General features: G+C 43.5%; 2 protein-coding genes across 2 annotated transcripts; one reads left to right on the forward strand and one right to left on the reverse strand.

Moving 5' to 3' along the window:
* Positions 1-3,050: 3,050 nt before the first annotated feature.
* Positions 3,051-8,966, forward strand: LOC143152902 (uncharacterized). Its single transcript, XM_076323499.1, has 13 exons — positions 3,051-3,071; positions 3,304-3,343; positions 3,451-3,877; positions 3,939-4,164; positions 4,911-5,407; positions 5,953-6,574; positions 6,644-7,233; positions 7,441-7,563; positions 7,666-8,195; positions 8,388-8,449; positions 8,526-8,584; positions 8,704-8,791; positions 8,856-8,966. The coding sequence occupies exons 1-13, from the start codon at positions 3,051-3,053 to the stop codon at positions 8,964-8,966; spliced, it is 3,396 nt and encodes a 1,131-aa protein (XP_076179614.1).
* An 806-nt stretch (positions 8,967-9,772) lies between these two features.
* Positions 9,773-18,412, reverse strand: Gsc (goosecoid homeobox). The gene is made up of 3 exons (XM_076322903.1): positions 17,226-18,412; positions 15,287-15,576; positions 9,773-10,100 (listed from the first exon to the last, which is right to left on the reverse strand). The coding sequence occupies exons 1-3, from the start codon at positions 17,716-17,718 to the stop codon at positions 9,861-9,863; spliced, it is 1,023 nt and encodes a 340-aa protein (XP_076179018.1). The 5' UTR covers positions 17,719-18,412; the 3' UTR covers positions 9,773-9,860.
* Positions 18,413-19,939: the final 1,527 nt, after the last annotated feature.

Raw genomic sequence — 19,939 nt, forward strand, 5'->3', positions numbered from 1 at the left:
GAGAGAGAGAGAGAGAGAGAGAGAAAAGAGAAAAAGAAAAAAAGATAAAAACGAACCACGTCGTTCATGAATGGAACATCCGGGAACTTTGAAAAAATTTGGTTCCCATTGGAATGACTTTCGCGGCGGTGCGAACAGACAGAAATTGTCGGCGGGAAATAACGAACCGTCCGTCGGTCGATTCGTCGCCGCCGAAACAATAACAATCGGCGTGTGCTCGACGATGCGGTAATTAAAATAAAATTAATTGGATTGGTCGTGTGCGCGTTCCCGTACCGGGAACTTTCGAAGGAGATGGCTGCACAGCCGTAGGGGCGTTTTGTGCGTTATTGCATATAATGCACTGTTTATTCTGCATTCTCCCTTTACGGCCCCTTTCGTACACACGCAGGGTATATACGCGTCAATCCGCTTCTTCTCTCCTCTTTGCTCTTTAGGAATCTTTTCGATCCGGATCTACATACACCGCGTTGGCGTACGTTCGATTTAATGTGTAAAGATACCCGATCGACGATTTCTTTTCTTCGCACGAAACGCTCGAAATAATAGGTTGCTCGATAAGTTTCGTCGTTCGATAAGAAATGGAGTTAGTAAATTCGTCGTTTTAGTTTTCTAAAGATGGGACTACCGTTTGACGAACACGTGTGAAGTTTTGCGTAGATCCGTCGACTCGTTTGCATATTTACGGTTGTTCAAAGTTTAAGTGTCATGGTATTCTTTTACAATGGAGAAAACGAGAAAACTTATCAAACAACCTAGTAATTCTACCTTTGGTTGATGTCGCGATTTGAGAAAGCCGAGCGAGTAGCAAGTACGAAGAATTTGGACCAGAATTAAATTCTAAGCATAATAATAATAGTGTGTGTGTATCGTATTGAGATTGTATTTAAAGAGAGGAAAAGGAATAATAGAACAGTGCGCGAAGAAAAAGAGTAAAAAAAGGCGAACTAAGAATGTAAGAGTAAAATAAGAATTGTAATAGTATTAAATTCACCTCCGAAGTGAGGTCTTTCTTACAAAGATTACGAGCAAAATTAACGATAAATTAATCACAGTGGAATCTTGATTAATTGCAAGGTTAGTTTCCCGGTTAGTTGCGAGCAAACGGGACCGAAATATGCCGCAAGTATCGAAACCGATGCAATTATCGGGGTAACCAACCGACATAATTGCGTTATCTACAACCCGTGCTTTTACTATCTGTTTTTAATTTCGAATTCTTTATTTTCGAAAATAAGACCTCGTGGAAATTTCATTTCTTTCTTGACAAATACTTTAATCGTCGATACAATTCGAACGAACTTCTCCGCTCTTTTACATTCTTAATGTACAGAACGTTCGTTCCGTAGTCGCGAATTACAGAACACCCTGTACAGGGAGTGAGACGTATCCGTTCTTTTCGAAGAATAATTAATTAATTAGAATCGTATACATTTCCGCGCAACTGTAACGGAAACCCGTGGAATAAGTCCACGTTCGTATCCGGTTACGAAAGTAATTTAAATATCGAAATTACTAAAATCTGCATCGATATCGCGATATCGATGTTTTCCCCCTTTCCATCTCCGTTACCTTGTTCGTAATTCATATTACGCGACCGCGTCTCGCGCAATAATTCATTTCAACGAGCTTTCGAGATTTAGTCGTTCCGTACGACCAATCGATCCACCTTTTCTCGATGGAACTACGCGAGGCAGCTCATTAAAATTTCACCGGGAGAGTTGTCTTGATCTTTGATTTGCTCGAGAAACTTCATTCCGCCCGTGGAACCTTGCGGGGATCAGACCGATTTCAGCTTCAAATTCACTTTGACTTCCACCGGTGTTCGGATTCCCACGGGATACATCGACGGACTGTTGGAAGCTCTTCTTCTCGTTTTACTAGAAAAATCGAGCAAAGATACTCGCTCCATTTTCGTTATCTCAATGGATACCCGTTAAAGCATAGCTGCACTTAAAGTTAAAAAAGATCTCCGTTTCGACGGATCTGTATCTACCACTTGGCGAAATAAATTGCTTCACGTGTCCTTAGAATCGCGATAATTGTAACAAATTTTTTGAAAAGGAGAATAATATACTCGGTCGAACAATTTTTTAAATATATTCTTTCGTTGACTTCGAAGTAACGATTATACACCTACATTGATAACGACTACGCGTTATTGATTAACTATTTTTGGCTCTATTCGGTTTGTGTAGTGTCACGGGTGTTGATTTCAATCATTTTGGAAACACTTTGTTTTCTAAAAACGCGGTATTCCAGATTGTCGATCGACTATCGGTAACATTTTTTCAGTATACCTTTTTCTTGACTAAACATATATATTGGGACTGTTTCCTATATACGAGAATATTTGTTAATTAATATCCGCGCGATGCAGTTTAAGTTTAAGTTAAACGCCATTTAATGATATTTGCTAGAAACGTTAAATATAATTGAAGAAAGTGTTTAATAAATACCATTTTTCGGAGGTAGCGTAACGTTTTGACAAATTTTGAAGACAAATATGATCGATAACTTGATCATTATTAATGCAATATATAATTGTGTTGTTTAGGCAACAGAAAATCAATTTTTAGGGTTTATAAAGATTTAATTACAACTGCTAAGATGCGTGCAAATGGTATGCGACTACAGACGTTGATAAAGATAAAAATTGTGGTCGAGATAAAAAAGTATCGTTTAAATTATTAAATATCAGAAAAGCGTTTTCCTGTGGCGCAAAATTGTCGAAATAAATATAGTAAAATGTGCAATGGGAATTATTTGTCGTTGACGCACGTATGGGGCTCCTAAATCCAATAATGATCCGAATATTACCCTAAAAGTAAGGTTTCACGTTATTTCCATCGTGTATCGGCGTAATTTTATAAACACTTCGAAAATTTTGCGTTTGGCTTCGCGCGGTGAGATTGCTTGCAGTTTTAAGGTTTCGTCTACTTCGGAGGAAAATAATTACAAAATCACAGAACGGAACACTTTAAATCTTTCGTCAGCCCTCTTGAGATGTTGCATTTGTTCAGCTTCCGTGTTCGCTTCTACTTGGAAATATGTTATTCATATTTCGAAGCGTATTTAAACACGGGTACTCGAACGATACGAATTTTTTCATTATTTAACGGGGAATCGATACAAAAAATTGTATCGCATCCGCTCTCTCTAATCCGTACGAAATAATCGACGTATCGAATGAAATTACATTTCAATTTTTCGTTCGGAAATATACATACATGTTTCGGCGACAAATTCAAATTTCACGCGAAGATGAAACGTCACACGCTCGATGCAGTTTATTACTTTTAGGTTATATCAGAATTAAATATTGCGATACGAATCATGATCGGTAAATTTACGATGTAACGAAAGCTTTCCGGACAAAATTATCGAGTAGAATGATTTTATACAACTCGATGAGTCTCGCGACCACGAGACAATGAGCTGATTCGGGAGGTCGTTTAAAGGAGGAAGCATTCGATAAATTTGCCGTGTCTGCGTTAAATCTAATCAGATTTAACGTGGTTGATCATCGAGTAGCAAACAATCGCACGAAAATGGCCGAGAATAAGGAAACCGACGACGATTTTACAACCGACGATGCCGAGGACACTACCACGGACGTACCAGAGACCACCACGGATGTACCAGACACCGATGCAACGGAGGAGTATACAGATGCACCGGAAATTGAATTAACCGAAACGGAAGACGAAGTACCGGAAAAGAAAGTGGACAAAATCCCCATATCGGTGGATAAAGAACCATCGGTAAAAGTTAAAAAGAAAATCAATCGAAAGAAACGAAAATTTTCGATGGAGAGATGCATGAACAAGAAATGGACTTGCGACGACACTGCGCAATGGCGTATTTATATGAAAATGTGAGAAAAGTCCTAGACAAGTGTCGAGTTTCGCGTATACGATAATTAATCATTTCTTCAGGTTCGCGGAGGATCAAGAACAACTCAAAAAGGACGACATAATGAAACGTAGAAAACCAGCCAATCTACGAAAATTCCCACGAGTCCAATCGGAAGAGAATGTAACCGCCCCTTATAAATGTTTGCCTCTTAACGCTTTCCAGCTTCGTGAACAGTCGACTCTGCCCGATAAGCTGGATCGCTCGAAACTGGTCCGCGTTTGGAAAAATATGCGGGCAGACTTGCCGGTTAGTAAATTATCGATAAAAGTTAAACAATCGTAAACGATTATTTCTTCAAACGGTGACTTAACGTTTACTTTTCTGCGGTGATGACTTTGATAACTGTCAGTCAAACAACCAATTTCTACGGTCCTATAAAATTGATTTAAATCATCGTTTAAAGAAACATCCGTTACAAATGTTTTACAATACTTTTACAATGTTTGATAACTATCAGCCAAATAATCAGTTTTTACGGTCCTATAAAATTGATTTAAATCATCGTTTAAAGAAACATCCGTTGCAAATATTTTACATTACTTTTACAATGTTTGATAACTATCAGCCAAATAATCAGTTTTTACGGTCCTATAAAATTGATTTAAATCATCGTTTAAAGAAACATCCGTTACAAATGTTTTACACTAATTTTACAATGTTTGATAACTATCAGCCAAATAATCAGTTTTTACGGTCCTATAAAATTGATTTAAATCATCGTTTAAAGAAACATCCGTTGCAAATATTTTACATTACTTTTACAATGTTTGATAACTATCAGCCAAATAACCAGTTCCCACGGTCCTATAAAATGTAATTAAATCATCGTTTAAAGAAACATCCGTTACAAATGTTTTACACCACCAAATTTTCGATCAGGAAGACTATCGCTATTCAACGAACGAATTGTAGTAATCGAAGTAATTTCAATGGAGGTCTAGTGGACGGTGTTTAAACGGAAGTGAAGTTTCGGAAACGTGTCGTTCTTACAGGTACAGGAGTCCAAGTCCGATATGGAAATAACGTCTCGTGTTTCCAAAACCGATAGCCAGAAATGGTCAGGTTTGTGGCCATGCACGAAACGAGATTTGGTTAAGGAGCTGCAGAAACGTCGAAAAGAGAAGACCAGGAATTTGTTTCCGTGCGACACGGACGAGGAGGAGGAGGACATTTACGGAGATCCTAACAAAGACTTTTCCGATCGCAAGGAATTAGGTCACGCCAGGATACCGCAAGTGTGTCCCCCACCCACTAGATACACGTTGGTCGATCGGGCTGCTGGTGAACAGCCTGGCTTAGTCGACGGTGATTACATCGTTTTCGAGTTACCCTCGAAGACGAGGGGTAACAGGGTGTACGCTGATGTATGTCTTCGCGGTCTGAAGGGTATGCATTTGTTGGAACTGGGACTGTTACGACAGCGCCGAAAGACTTGGAAATTCTGCTTCTACCAGGCTGTCGTTGCGCTTCTGGCTAAAACGCAGCTGAGGTAACCCTTGTGCAACGATTTTTCAACGTTGGTCCTTGTTCGTCCGAGCACACTCGAAACGATCGAATCGACGAGTCGAGGAACGATACTGGCCGGAAATTAACCACTTTCGAATAATTACCAAACCGTACGTAAAATGAGTAATAGAACTTCACGTTGAGATCAAGAACAGTGTAAAAGAAGAACCCTACGTTTGCTCGAACATCTCAAAGTGTGGTTTATGAACCCGTACTGTGTTCTTCGACTCGTTTATTCAATCACGAGATCTTTCGTTGGACTATTTGGAAATTTTAACCATTTTGGGTAGTTCTTACAAAATTTGTCTTCGTTCTTAAGACAGGCACACCCCGTTGATCCACGATTTAGATGTTCCATGATTAGATTTAGATACTCTGATAATTAATTTAATAGTCTAATACCCAAAGTATCTAAATTAAGGATCAACTGAGTGTTCGTGACTTAGGAATGGAGACTCTACAATTTATCAATATATTGGAGTGTAATATCTTCACGTTCGATCGTTTCCTTACGTTTATCCTTTTAAGATACAAATACGCGTGGAGCGCGAACATCGATTACATCTACGACCACGCGTGGATGCTGTACACCCACATCGGTACGATCAACGTCAAGGAGAAACAAAGGTTGGACGACATCGTGGTCTACAATTATAAATACAGCGTCGAGTTGGAGCTGATTCGCGAATTGAACGACGTTCCCATTGTAACGGAGATCGGTTGGGATTACGAGGAGGAGAACATGAAACGAAAAAGGAAATTGGAACGACGAGAGCTAATGAACGTCCGGCTGGAAATCGGCTCCGAGAAAATTACCGATCGACAGAGGTTGTCCGTGCACAGGGGCACCAGGCGGATCGAGGAATGGTTCGACAAGCTGAAAATACGTTATCGAAACTGCATCTTTCGTACCACGCGTTTCTGCTTGGCATTCTGGAGGGACAATCTCTTCTGGTACCTGTACAATCCGTATCGTTGCGACGAGTTCGGTTATTGGGACGACGATGGACGCGCCTGCATTCTAAAATTCTGCTCGAGGGACTCGCTGAAACGTCACCTGATGATCCTCCTGTTGAGAGCCTACGTTCACGAGATTCCAAAATCGGACATGCGGAAGAGGAAGGACGCTGCTCCGAAACCTTCAGATTCGGTGATGCTCGGCGAGGATGCACCGAAATCGATCAAATCGGCGGAACCGATCGACGAAGTATGCTGGGAGGAGGAATTCTACACGATCCAGATCTACCACGTGACGCATCACTGTTGCCAGATTCACAATTTGAAGCTGTTGGAACGCGAAGCACCGAAACCGGCGCATCGACTCGTGAAGAGGAAAATGATCGACGATTGTTCGTTCGATCCGCTCGATGTCAGAGATCCGTGCACCATCGAGCAACAGGAGGGCGAAGCGAAGGATCCGATGGAGAAACCGATGTGGTTGAAACTGTACAAGTTAACCTGGGCCAAGTGCATACCAACCACTCAGAAGAAGAGAAGCGCGAAGGAGCCGGTGAGCGACAAGATGCGATGGCATCAGTACATCGTGAACGAATCGTACAAATTGTTTTCACTGTGGGGCGAGCTTCACATCACGGACAGCATGTTCGAGCCCGAGAATCGCGGCATGCAGACCTACGCCTGTTACGTGGTCTGCGCGGGCATGACCAGGATCATGGCGCCGGAGTACTGGAGCTCGAAGACGTTGGACGTGATCGTTATGTGCGGGGACAGATACTACACGCACAGCAAGCTGGAGGCGGAGTTCAAGTCGACGAAGAACGAGTACAGTCACGTGAACTGTTGGAACAGGTATCCCTTTTTTCTTCGTTGATAGTCGTTTCACGGACTCTGGGTTCCATTTGAACCGTGTATTAGCGTCACAGTCGAGACAGAATGATCGTCAAGCTCCTCTCGCGCTCATTGTACCAGAAACGAACAAACAAAGAACTTGCATATCCGTAACGTAAAACATTGTTCGAATGCAAACTGAGAAAATTCAGGTTTGGGTCAGAATAGACCGTGGAGTCCGCTGTTAGATCACCAAGACGTTCGCTGTTCGAGAATTAAGGTTTTAAGTCGATGCAGACGAGTGACTTTTTACGGTAAAAACTGTACTGTACTCTCTGTTGTTTTCATTCGGTAATGTAAGGTAAATATAGGATCGCGCGGTGAAAAGTCGCTAAAGATTAAAAGCTTTGCGTCTATACGAACAAGTTTGTAATTAAGAACTGTTTGGAACAGGTATCTGATGAGCCACTTCAAAATAGGCGAGACCGTATTCGAGGCAAAGGTCCTGCCGGCGATCTGCGGTAGACTCTACTCAAAATCGAGCAGATACCTCTGGCAAGCGTTGGAACAGATGTTCCTCAAGTATCAGTTCGGCATACTCACGTGCGAGAGTTCGTGTCTGGGCTTGTTCAAGTTCTGCGGCGCTTATTACATGTTCGACGTGAACTCCTTCGGCCCGCCGTTGTTTACGTACGGCGAGGGCACCGCCTATTTGATCCGCGCCACGTACATCTACAAATTCATGACGATTCTGGTACTGACTGTCGGCTCTCCAGACTGCAGCCAGTTCGCGTTGAATCCCATCGAAATCTTGACGGCGGTCGAAGTCGACCCGACCGATCTTCCTATCGGCAGGTTCGATAAAAAGAGGGACGCACTTACCACGAGGACCAAGTGCCCTCACGACGAGGAGAGGAAGAAGCAAATGAACAAGTGGAAGCACAGGAGACAGAAAACTGCGAGATTGATCGACAAGCTGTGTTGCAAGGATACTTGACGCGGGGATCGTTGGGAATCTCGTCAATCTGTATCCAGTTTTCGTTAAAATTGTATTCTCGTCGATGTAATTCGTCCTCGAGTATCGTATCGTGCTATTACAAGTCCTCGAAAGTTTTTACCGTGTCGAAGAATTGCTTTTGAATCGATTCCGAATCGGTAATATTGTATAAATTTAGCCAACAGATCGTTGGCTAGACTCTTTCGAGACTTTAATCGCACGTTTCGGTCAGCGTTGAACGTATACGTTTCGCGATTATGGTTCTCGAATATTCCTCTTTATCGATACTGTGTAAATCTTCGTGATAATTCACTAGGGCGACACTCTGTCTAGCGGAAAACAATCCGCGTTCAGTGAACACCCGAGTGGTGGAAAGTTGAAAGAAAAGCGCGCGCGTTTGCGAGAACTCGGGCGACTTTGAATAATTGAAGACGGAAAAGGCTTTTCCAACCGACGGAAATAAAAGTAGCCGCATTTAAGTCGATCGTCTTTAGGTCTCAGTGCAGCGGCGGCGCGGAACTTATTAAACTTGCACCGCAAGAGAGAACCGTCTTAGTTCGCCGGGTCGCCCTCGGGATTTATGTACTTACCAGAACTTGCCGCGAACTCGGCGAACTTACGGTGTCCATGAGTTGGTGCTACTCAGCCAGGTGGTCTTTTACCCCTATCGCACAATACTAATAATATAATCGTCGAGGCACGTAGAACTAACTTCAACTACAACACCGAGAAACCACCGAGGGATTTTAATCACTGATCCATTTCGTAACGGGGGTGCATCGAAGTATACCGGGTGACCCGTAGTGGAAGAGATTCCTTAACCGAAATCGAGTCGGATAAGTGCGATGCAATTTTCAGATGGGAAATAATATAGGGGATGTTTACAAGTCGTAAAATATTAGTTACCGGTGTTCGGTTAGTTTTACGAAAAATTCTTTACGCCGTGGAAACTTCGAAAATATCGTATTTTGTTTTTTTCTTTTAATTTGAAGATTTTTACGAAAGGAATAAAAAGGTCACATACATCGTTGCTCTAGGATCAATATCTTGCGACTATTCTTACTTGCTTCTTGAATTGGTGGTCAATGGTTGGCTCGATCTTTTGTTTCGACTGTAAACTACTTATATTTAAAGATTAAAGATTTGTAGACCAGTTTGGTTCAAATTCGAATTAACTATGCGCAACATTCGATGAATCTCCGAATCTGATTGCAACGAAGCCAAGTGCCAGACACACAATAGATAATCTACTCTTGAATTATACATGCTATAAATAATTTCTGCTCGTATCGCGAACAACGGTGGGCCCTCTATTTTCGCGTAAAAATGATTTCGCCACCGAAAATCAAATATCGTTGAACACTGCGAGTGTTCTTAGCACTCTCGATTGCCAAATTCCGAACGAGTCTCGAGAGACGATGCTTCATCCGCGTGAAAAGGAATACGCGGGAAAAATGAAACGTACCCCTTCGTATCTCGAGTCAATAATTTATTTCACTGCCTATTATACACATCGAACGTAAGCTGTATGTACAAACATATTTACACCCTAATTCCGTATTTACACGTCCCTCGTGCGAAAGGGAGGGAAACCTGTCCGTTTTTGATCTTCTCGATCGCCATTGAAAAACGCCTAACACCGATATTCCGACTACGCCACCTCGAGATCCGAACTGTCGGTGTCTTGTTCCTGTTTTAGCTGTTGCTGTTGCTGTTGCTGTTGCTGTTGCTGTTGCTGTCTGGTCAGCATTAAATGGTCGGCCACTTTGACCGTAGGCGTGGGCACGTTGTCGTCGGTACGCTGACGTTGCTCCAACTGAAGTTTCCGCATACGTTCCTGTTCTTCCCGTTTCTGTTTACGCCACTTGGCACGTCGGTTCTTGAACCACACCTGGAAATTGGAAATGTTTGATTTGAGGGAGGCTCGACGGTTGCGTTTATTTTCTACAAATTCCCGGCGCGATGGCGGGACAAAAACGATGTTCGTTCGCGTTGGATAATATAAAGTCGGCACGAACCCGTAAAGAACTCTTTCGATGTTATATTTTATTAACTAATACGCTACTCGGAATAATTAGAGGATCGCGCGTACGAGGATTATTATTATAACGAATTTATTATACAACCGAGAGGAAAGTACGAAAACGAAAGATGTTTTTAAATCTGGACTCTTTTTTCAATTTTTTAACGACCATAAAACTATTGGACAATACTAGACGATGAATCAAGGCGAAGAGATTTCAGACTCAAATATATGAAATTGTTAAGTCTGGTTTCAACGAAAATAAAAAAAAGTAGCTTCCAGCTACTGGAGAGTTTCCAGATGAATAGAATACATTCAATCCTCTTGTATCGATGATTTATCGGTTTAATTCTTGCTTTTGAAAAATATATTTTCATTGAAAAAATGTGTAAGAACTCGGACAGAAATGAAAGAAAAGCTCTGGTAACGGGTTTCGTCGAAACAGGTCATTATTATTTTCGGTAAACGAATTAGAAAAGAAATTTGAACGAGAGAAGTTAGCAACGCCACGAATAAGTAACAATTTAGGAGATATGAACGTAAATCGCTTGTTTTATATCGAGAAAGGAAGAATTAAGTTTTGCAGCCTATGTTCTCATTCCCCAAGACAAATGTTAGTCTCTATTTACACGAAACCAATTTATCGTGCGAACCACGAGTTGGATGTAGTTTCCAAAATATAAAATATTTGGACGTGTTGCGCAAATCTTCGAACACGAGTCCGATACTCTTCAGTTTTATAATTATATAAGAAGTTTCACCGAAATCGATGTGTCGAGCTTCTCGTGATTCTCTTATAAACACTATCACCGCGATGTAGGATTTTTAGAGCAACATCTACTTTTGAAATTATTAATTACTTCGTTTGAGTAAGATTATCCTGTAATTATAGTGAACAGCTTCTCGTGATTCTCTTACAAACACTATCACCGCGATGTAGGATTTTTCGAGCAATATCTAGTTTTTAAATTATTAATTACTTCGTTTAAGTAAGGTTATTCTCTAATTATATTGAACAGCTTCTCGTGATTCTCTTACAAACATTATCACCGCGATGTAGGATTTTTCGAGCAACATCTAGTTTTTAAATTATTAATTACTTCGTTTAAGTAAGGTTATTCTCTAATTATATTGAACAGCTTCTCGTGATTCTCTTACAAACATTATCACCGCGATGTAGAATTTTTCGAGCAATATGTAGTTTTTAAATTATTAATTACTTCGTTTAAGTAAGGTTATTCTCTAATTATATTGAACAGCTTCTCGTGATTCTCTTACAAACACTATCACCGCGATATAGGATTTTTCGAGCAATATCTAGTTTTGAAATTATTAATTACGTCGTTTAAGTAAGGTTATCCTCTAATTATATTGAACAGCGTATCGATGCGCTCATCGAGCATAATTTCGTTATTATTTTATCGTAAAATTACCGACAACGAGAGGCCTTACTTTCTACCGGGATAGACCCGACGCTTAATTGATAACCCCGTTTACCTGCGCTTTGGCGTATTCACCGGGAGGACTCTTAACAAGACGAGGGAGCTGGCGAAGATCAAAAGGCTTCATCCCACATTTGAAATCAGCATTTATTCCTCACGCTTGTCCGACTCGATTTAAACGAAGGCCGACAATCAATATCTCCGCTGTTACCGATAGATTCCCATCGTTTCGGATGTTGCACTGATCTTTTACGCGTAATAATCGCAGACTTGTACGATATTTTATTCGTCTCCATTACATGCGAGGGAAAATACTTATCGAAAATATTTTCCAGCTTCCTCGGTGCCTCCGTTAAAACTACTTGTACCACGATTCTCGAACAATCGTGTTGTAATCTCTCTCGAGTAGAATTCTTTCGATAATTCGATCTCGAATACGAGATCTTTTTCGTCTCTGTTACGTTCGAGGTAGCATTTTTTCCCCTAAATATTTTCCGGCTTCTTCGTAACCACTGTTGCAAAATACTTGCGTTTGGTCCCGAGTTCCCGGTGGTTCGATCCATTTTTGTGAAAATTGAAATATCTTTAACGTTTCGATCTCAAATTCTCGTTCCCGAGTTTTGCGAACGTTTCACGGTATTCTGATCGTAAAATTCCCTAAAAATAAATTGTTATTTTTATATCGGTGTAATCGTTGCTTTTACGTCTCTGCTTTTACAGCTCAACACCTGTCGTTCGTGTTTCTGCATTTTGTTGATGCAATCACGAAGATAGCAGAGACCGTCGCACGGGTAAACAGTCGTGCTTCTTTCCAAACACAGGGTGGAGTGCTTTAGGCCCTCTCGAGCTGTTTCTCGTCTTTCCTTTATTCCCGTCTCTTTCCTCTTTCTCGTCTCAAAAGTCGCCTTTCTACTAATTCTGTACAAACACCCGAAACTCTTGCCCGACGTGGCAGGTGCACTGCAGGTATATGTTGTTTCAAAGTCTTTAAAGACTCTCGAGACCAGGGATTTTCTTTGGCAAAGCCGACGATGCGGGTGGTCTGTTGGTCTACGATAAGTGTGAATGACTTTGGGATTGTACCATTGTTCGAGCAAATTGTCGGCCGCCAGTGTACAAATTTCTCTCGATTTCTACTTTTCGTACGTTAACCCCTAAAACTCATTATCGACATTTCGAACGTTCGATGATTAAAAAAGAAACGCTCGTTAATAATTCGGTTAACGTATACCGGCACGAATTTCGTAATTACTGTTCCTTTACAAAGGTTTCCGAGAAATCGAAACCTCGAAACGAGCGTTCAATAATTGGCAACACTTTTCAAGAGACGATCCCGTGGAATCTCGACAGCCGAGACACCACTGTTCGAAATATGAAAGCACAGCGCTTTAAACGAGGTAGAGTGTCTTTAAATTTGTTTACTCGAACTTTCAATCGTTTCGACCGGGAAACAACGTAAATAGAGAACACGTTGGTAAAATTTGGTCCAGTAGATAGACACGTTCAAGATATCAACGATGATCTATCCAATACAAAAGTAACGAAATATTTCTCTCTTCGAGATGAAATTTATTCACAGTCCGATTACTAATTATTCGCTTCTGACAAATACTTTTAACAGCGATAACAATTTTCGAATTCCGTTTCCGACTGAATTTTCAGCACCGGAATCGAGAAATATTTACAAAACGTCGAAAAATTAATAAACAGACGAAAAACCATTGCAAGGAACGACTACACGATTAAAAACGTATACATCGAATAAATAACTACAAATGTTTGTCCATATCGATTATCCAAATCAGTGGTAGCGAACGTGTTGGAAACATCTTGTATAGCGATGTGATCTTACACGGAGGTCCTTCCTTCGTCGAAAAAAAGGCGTTTGCGGCCGAAAGAAACGGCAAACTGAAACTGAGCATCCGATCCTTTTAAATAAGAGTACAATACTGTCGTCGAAAAAGGGTTCTTTCCACGATCCAGTCTCAATGACACACCTTCTTAAGTCCTCCGAGGCGTCCCTCGACCAACACGCGATGTCGTCGAAAATCGTCTCCTCGACGAAATATATCTCTGCGATCCTCCATCGATGCTCGCATCTCCGATTCGTACGTCGTCGAACGAATCGGGCCGATTAATCGCGAAGTAGTTCCGTTACGCATTAATGGCCACGCGCAATGTAAATCTTTGCAAACGGTAAATACCCTATAAACTCTACTCGCTGAACGTGCACGTGTGCGTTTCGATACATGCTGTGGTCATGTATAATTGAAGTAAACACATTATCGGCAAAGCTTTTAATCTAGCATGCACCTCGTCGGACCAAATCGAGCGACGCCCCGATAAATACTCGCGCGCAAATAATTTCAAATCACCGCGGGAAAAACTTACGACGCTCTCGTGCGTTTAGGCGACACATCGAACCATGAACGTAATGTTCATGGGTTGGCCCGCGTTCTATCCTTCAGGAGGGAATGGAAACGGTTTTGTCGTCGCTAAGAACATTATGCGTTTCGGGGCCCGAGAGTTTCGACGATCCGAATGGTCAATGTTTGTCGGCCGAAAGACCAATATTCTCTTAGGTCCGAGACAGTAATTTGTCAATCTAGGTAGAGCTACCGATGGCGGGGACCACGACGAGGATCGACGCGCGACGTACAATTTCTCGGGGCATCGAATTTTCATTGTTTGAGGGAAAATTGTAATAGAAACTCGATACCGGAAAGGTTTCCGAACACTGCGAGACAGAGAAAGATTCTTCTTCGTTGTTAAAAAATCGTCGAGACTGTAATTGGACAATTTGAATATAGCTATTGACGATGGAAGAGTATCGGGGATTTCCAGGCGCCGTAAAATTTCTCAAATCGTTGATATTTAAAAGAAAAATTATATCGAGAACACGGAAGAAAGATTCTTCTTCGTTGTTAAAAAATCGTCGAGACGGTAATTAAACAATTTAACAAAAGCTACCGATGATGGAGAAGTATCGAGGATTTCCAGGCGCGGTAAAATTTCTCAAATCATTGACATTTAAAAGAAAAATTGTATCGACAACATAGAAAAAGACTCTTCGTTGTTAAAAAGTCGTCTGGACAATAATTAAACGATTTAACTAAAGCTACCGATGATGGGAGGTTATCGAAGATTTCCAGGCGCCGTAAAATTTCTCAAATCATTGACATTTAAAAGAAAAATTGTATCGACAACATAGAAAAATACTCTTCGTTGTTAAAAAGTCGTCTGGACAATAATTAAACGATTTAACTAAAGCTACCGATGATGGGAGGTTATCGAAGATTTCCAGGCGCCGTAAAATTTCTCAAATCATTGACATTTAAAAGAAAAATTGTATCGACAACATAGAAAAATACTCTTCGTTGTTAAAAAGCCGTCTAGACAGTAATTAAACAATTTAACAAAAGCTACCAATGATAGAGAAGTGTCGAGGATTTTCAAGCGCCGTAAAGTTTCTCGAGACATCGAATCATTGATATTTAAAGAAATTATATCGAAAACACGTAAGACTCGACGCCGGAAAGATTTCCGAACGAAGCGAGACCTGGCGAAGTTCCTGGTGATTGTTGAAAGAAAAAAAGACTACTCGAGACGTACCTCGATCCTTTCTTCCTTGAGATCGACCTGAAGCGCGAGTTGCTCCCTCAGAATCACGTCCGGATAGTGGGTCTTGTCGAAGGTGGCCTCCAGTTGCTCCAACTGTTCCTCGGTGAATATCGTTCTGTGACGGCGTTTCCTCTTCGCCATCGGACCGACGGACGCGGCGTTCGGATTTATTTGATAAGGATGAGCCGCGTGATAGAAAGCCGGCTGCCCGTGGAGCGAAACACCGGCGGCCGCCATCGCCGCCACGTATCCACCGGAATACAAACTGGGATATGCTGCGGCTGAAAAATCGAAAAAAAGTATCATGGACACCGGTTTCACGCGATAATCGAAGACCTAACGGGCGGGACCAACGGAAAGAAAAAGAATCGAAAATCTCGCGAATGAAATATCCACCGAAAGGACTCGATTGAAATCCACTCGGAGCAATTCCTTGGTTCAATTCGAGGACACTGTTGGAAAATATCCGGTTCGATGTTCGTTGAAATTGTAACATCGACGCTCCGCAACCCTATTCTCGGCACACAGGGGAACGTGAAATACTCGAAGGCCGCGGCCCCAAGGGATGTTTTGGTTTAAAATCTCGAAGAAAGCTGCTTAGAGGCGACGTCTCCGCGTAAAAATGCGCGAAGGGCGAATTCGTGCTTTCAACCGGCGGTTAGGTCGGTCTCTTTCCCCGCGGTGTTGCATATTTCTCCTTCTCGTGTATTTCTCTTCTTTTTTTTTTTCTTCTTTTTCTTCTTCTTCTTCTTCTTCTTTTTCATTCTTCCGACGGGACTGCAAGGAGCTAAATCGTTCGCGCGTGATCGAAACGGATTGCGGATTTCAGCTCGCGCATCCCCAATCTGCGCGCGGTAGGTACTCTTGCGGGTGGAATACTTAAAGCCCCCGGGGGGCATAAAGGAAATTTCGTTGCGGAACGCGTCGAGCCTCCGAGGATTTACGCCTTCTTTCATTTTTCCGCTACGAGAGGGAGAGAGAGAATTCGTCCCCCCGCGTAATACGCGCGCGGTGCCGCAAAATTGTGCAGAGACCTACCCGAAGCGTTTACGAATTAGGGACGAGCCACCCTCGGCGTCGTTTCGTTCGCTACAGTGTTTTCACTTATTTTTCGATTCTCGAGTTCGATAAACGCAACGAGTACCTCTCGAACGGGGACAAACGGACTCTCGGTCCTCGATTTACTTTACGTCTTTCTCACACCGTGGAAAATTATTATTCGAACGCGGTCCGGAGCTGGTTATCGACCTGTTTACGATTTAACGCGAAAAGTAGTCTATTGTCGAGCGCTCTTCTACGAGCGTTCAATTTCGGGATTCGTTTCAAAATCGGTTCCTTGTTATCGTACTTCTCTCTTCGCTTCCCTCTAAGAGAACTGGAAAGAAGTAATGGACTTGGATATTTATCTCTTCGGATCTCTGGATCCGTTTCAAAGTCAATTTCCTTGATTACAAACGATAAAAAGAGAGAAGAAACGTCTATTCACGGAGTTGGACATTCCTATAGGTTTCCAATTTCTAGATCCATTTCAAAATCAATGTCCTCGGTTACCATACTTCTCTAATTTCCTCCAAAAGGAAAGAAAAGTATCTATTCACGGGGTAGGACATTTCTTCTACGAAGATTCAATTTCTAGATCCATTTCAAAATCGATGTCCTCGGTTACCATACTTCTCTAATTTCCTCCGAAAAGAAAGAAAAGTATCTATTCACGGGGTAGGACATTTCTTCTACGCAGATTCAATTTCTAGATCCGTTTCGAAATCAGTGTCCCCGGTTACCACATTTCCCTAATTTCCTCCAAAGAAAATGAAGTATCTATTCACGGGGTAGGACATTCCTTCTAGATCCGTTCTAAAGAGCCCAGGTACCGTACTTTCTTAAAAACAAAAAATTACGTTAAGATTGTTCAAGTTCGACGACGACTCACCGAAGAGATCAGCGGACGTGAACGCCAGATGGTGTATCTGTTGCTGAAGAGGATGCATCGGCGTCGCGGTCCTCGATCCCACGGTCTCCGGGTTCTGTATGATGGAGCCCAGTCCGCTGGTGCTGGTGGGCGTCATGTTCCCGATCGGTCGCGGCGCAAGGATGTTCTCGATGGTGAAGGCTGACGTGGGCGAGGACATGGTGGCCGAGGAGCTCGGTCGCGAGACCTCCCGAGGTCTGAATCGCGCCTCGTCGGAGCTCAACGGGCTCCTGGTGAACATTTTCTCGCGCGCGTCCACGTCGTGGCGTCTATCGGTCACATTGTTCTGTTCGTCTTCGATCTTCACTTTCTGTTGCAACGACTCCGGCGAGTAGTTGTAGAGGTAACGGTGACCGTAGGCGGACATACCAGGACCATCCTGAAGAGCACTCGACGGCTCTGCCATCGGTGAACGCGATCTGGGCGAATCACTCGCGTAGGTGCTCTCTACCATGTTACGTGAGTGATCTCGTCGCTAGCGGTAACACTGTCTCCTCGTTCGCGCGATACTTCCTACGTGGTTGTCGATTCGCGCGATCACGTTGACCACCGGCTACATCGAACGATCGTACATCCTCGGCCCCCTTTGTCTCGACTGTCCGTGGCAATTGCTTTCCCGTCGCTTCGACGAATACGGTAACCTCGAACGCGCCAGCGTCCTCTTCGTGTCCCCTTCGCGTCCTCTCGGCGACGAAAAATCTCTCGGAACGAGTCGAAACGTCACATAATCGAACGACACCGCGTTACGCGGGAAACCGTCGCGCAACGCGACTCCTCGAGCTCCGAGTCTGTCCCATTACCGACGAACACCGAGCACTGATCTTCGATCTCAGCCTCCGTCGAGTTAGCGGGATCCTCGACTCTTCCAGCGCGGAAGATTTTGATCGGTGGTCGAGAGATCCACGTAGGTGTCACTCGGTTGGAAATTGCCACGATCGAGAACGCGACGGTGGTGACTGTTGTCCGTGTTCGTCCAGGATCGTTGGCTTCACCGGGACTAGGGTAGAGATGTCCGTGTCCACGAGGAGCGAAATCAATTCCGACGCGCGCGGAGAAGTCCGGCCGCGCAGTGACACCGATGGAGATAAACGATATCCGACGACTGGTCCGACTTCGTGTAAGCGTTGACCTCTCGGGGGTGCGCTTAGATTCGCCGGCATCCACATACACGGGTAGCCACCCCCGTGTCGGCGACAGAGGGACAGAGAGCACAACCCACGAAAATAGAACCGCGGCGAAGTTTTGCCGACACCGTGGGCGGGGCGTGGCGCGCGTTGGCCACGACCACTCTTCCACCACCACCGCGCCGCGGCACCCCTGCGCGACGAGAGGGAACGCGGTGGAACATCGAAGAGGGAAGGGCGTGCAGGAGACACGGGGAGAGGGAGACCGAGCGCGAGACTCGACGATGCGATGGTTTCCGGGAGGATGCAGGCGGAGGTGCAATCTCCTGATGACAGCGATGGTTTGGGGTGGAAAAATAGGGAAAAAAAGGAGAAGAAAAGTGGAGGGGGAGGGAACGTAGAGCCGCTCGACAGAATGCCCTTTCGAACCATCCCTACCTACCTACTCGCCTACCTCTCTCCGCCACGGTCCAACTTCCAACGAACGGCGGCGGAGAAACGTACCCCCGGAGAGGAATGGTGCCGAGAGGAGACGAGAGGAGACGGAAACGCTCCGGTGGGAGTGAAACGTATTTACAGCGGATGATCACAGACGTGTCTCGCGTATTACAGAGCTTTCCGAGTTTGCCTAGCGAATCGTATTCACGAATTAATCATGCTCCCAGGAAGTGTGTTTGGGTTCTGACCCGCGCGATCGAATCGCAGCGGGTATTGTTTCTGAAAATAATTTCGCGTTTTCCCTCGTCCGGATTATCGTGGCGATGTTTCGAGCTTTTTATTTTTTTTTTTTTTTTAATTTCTTTTCTTTCTTTCTTTCTTCCTTGTTTTTTTTTTCTTTTTGCCTCACCGTCAACGAACACGAACACGAACACGAGAGTTCACGCGGCAGCGTATAGACGACACCCGCGTGTTGTTCTATTTGCGGAAGGAAGCCGTTCCCGTAAATTGGTAAATACGAAAATAAGATTCGATATTTTTTAATCCACGTTCCCGACGTATTATAACCGTTGATCGTTCGCATCGACGGGGATGATACCTGATTCTCTCGCTTTCTCTCTCTCTCTCTCTCTCTCTAACGCGCGCGCGCGCACGCACGTTTGATTGATTCGCGAATTGAAACAACCCCGTGCGATACGCGGACCGTTTTGAATCCGAACTATTTTTCTTTCCGTAATACCTGGACCGGTCAGATTTGCGGTGGATAATCATTTCGATGCACGGATTATACTACGCCGCGGAATACCCGCGAATCGTCGGGAATTCTATTATTTGGACGAGAACGACGTAAACGCGCGGGGCGTGTCCGGGTTTAATGCGAGAGCGATGAAACACCGCTCGTATCTGCACGGACCGCAACGTTTTGTAACGTAACGTTGGCGAGGAACGTTATGAATATTTGTATCGTTGTGTAATCAAAGTAGGGCTGAACCGTTTGTAATTCGGCTAATCGCGAAGGTACTAATCGCTTCATCGATCGTCCGTCGCGCGTGCATTAAAACACCGTTATCGGGATATTTGGAATTTGAACGGTGTTGGATTACCGTCCTGATA

The sequence above is a fragment of the Ptiloglossa arizonensis genome, chromosome 11, assembly GCF_051014685.1.
Source record: "Ptiloglossa arizonensis isolate GNS036 chromosome 11, iyPtiAriz1_principal, whole genome shotgun sequence".
In the NCBI taxonomy this organism is placed as follows: Eukaryota; Metazoa; Arthropoda; class Insecta; order Hymenoptera; family Colletidae; genus Ptiloglossa; species Ptiloglossa arizonensis.

What these genes read in the sequence shown, in the direction of transcription:
- LOC143152902 (XM_076323499.1), top strand. Translation starts at nt 3,051, where the DNA reads ATGTTATTCATATTTCGAAGC. An exon ending in CTGGCTAAAACGCAGCTGAG is followed by an intron (nt 5,408 to 5,952) that starts GTAACCCTTGTG and finishes TATCCTTTTAAG; the next exon opens with ATACAAATACGCGTGGAGCG. An exon ending in GAACACCCGAGTGGTGGAAA is followed by an intron (nt 8,585 to 8,703) that starts GTTGAAAGAAAA and finishes GATCGTCTTTAG; the next exon opens with GTCTCAGTGCAGCGGCGGCG.
- Gsc (XM_076322903.1), bottom strand. Translation starts at nt 17,718, where the DNA reads ATGGTAGAGAGCACCTACGCGAGTGATTCGCCCAGATCGCGTTCACCG. An exon ending in CACGTCCGCTGATCTCTTCG is followed by an intron (nt 15,577 to 17,225) that starts GTGAGTCGTCGT and finishes TCGATTTTTCAG; the next exon opens with CCGCAGCATATCCCAGTTTG. An exon ending in TCAAGGAAGAAAGGATCGAG is followed by an intron (nt 10,101 to 15,286) that starts GTACGTCTCGAG and finishes TCCAATTTCCAG; the next exon opens with GTGTGGTTCAAGAACCGACG.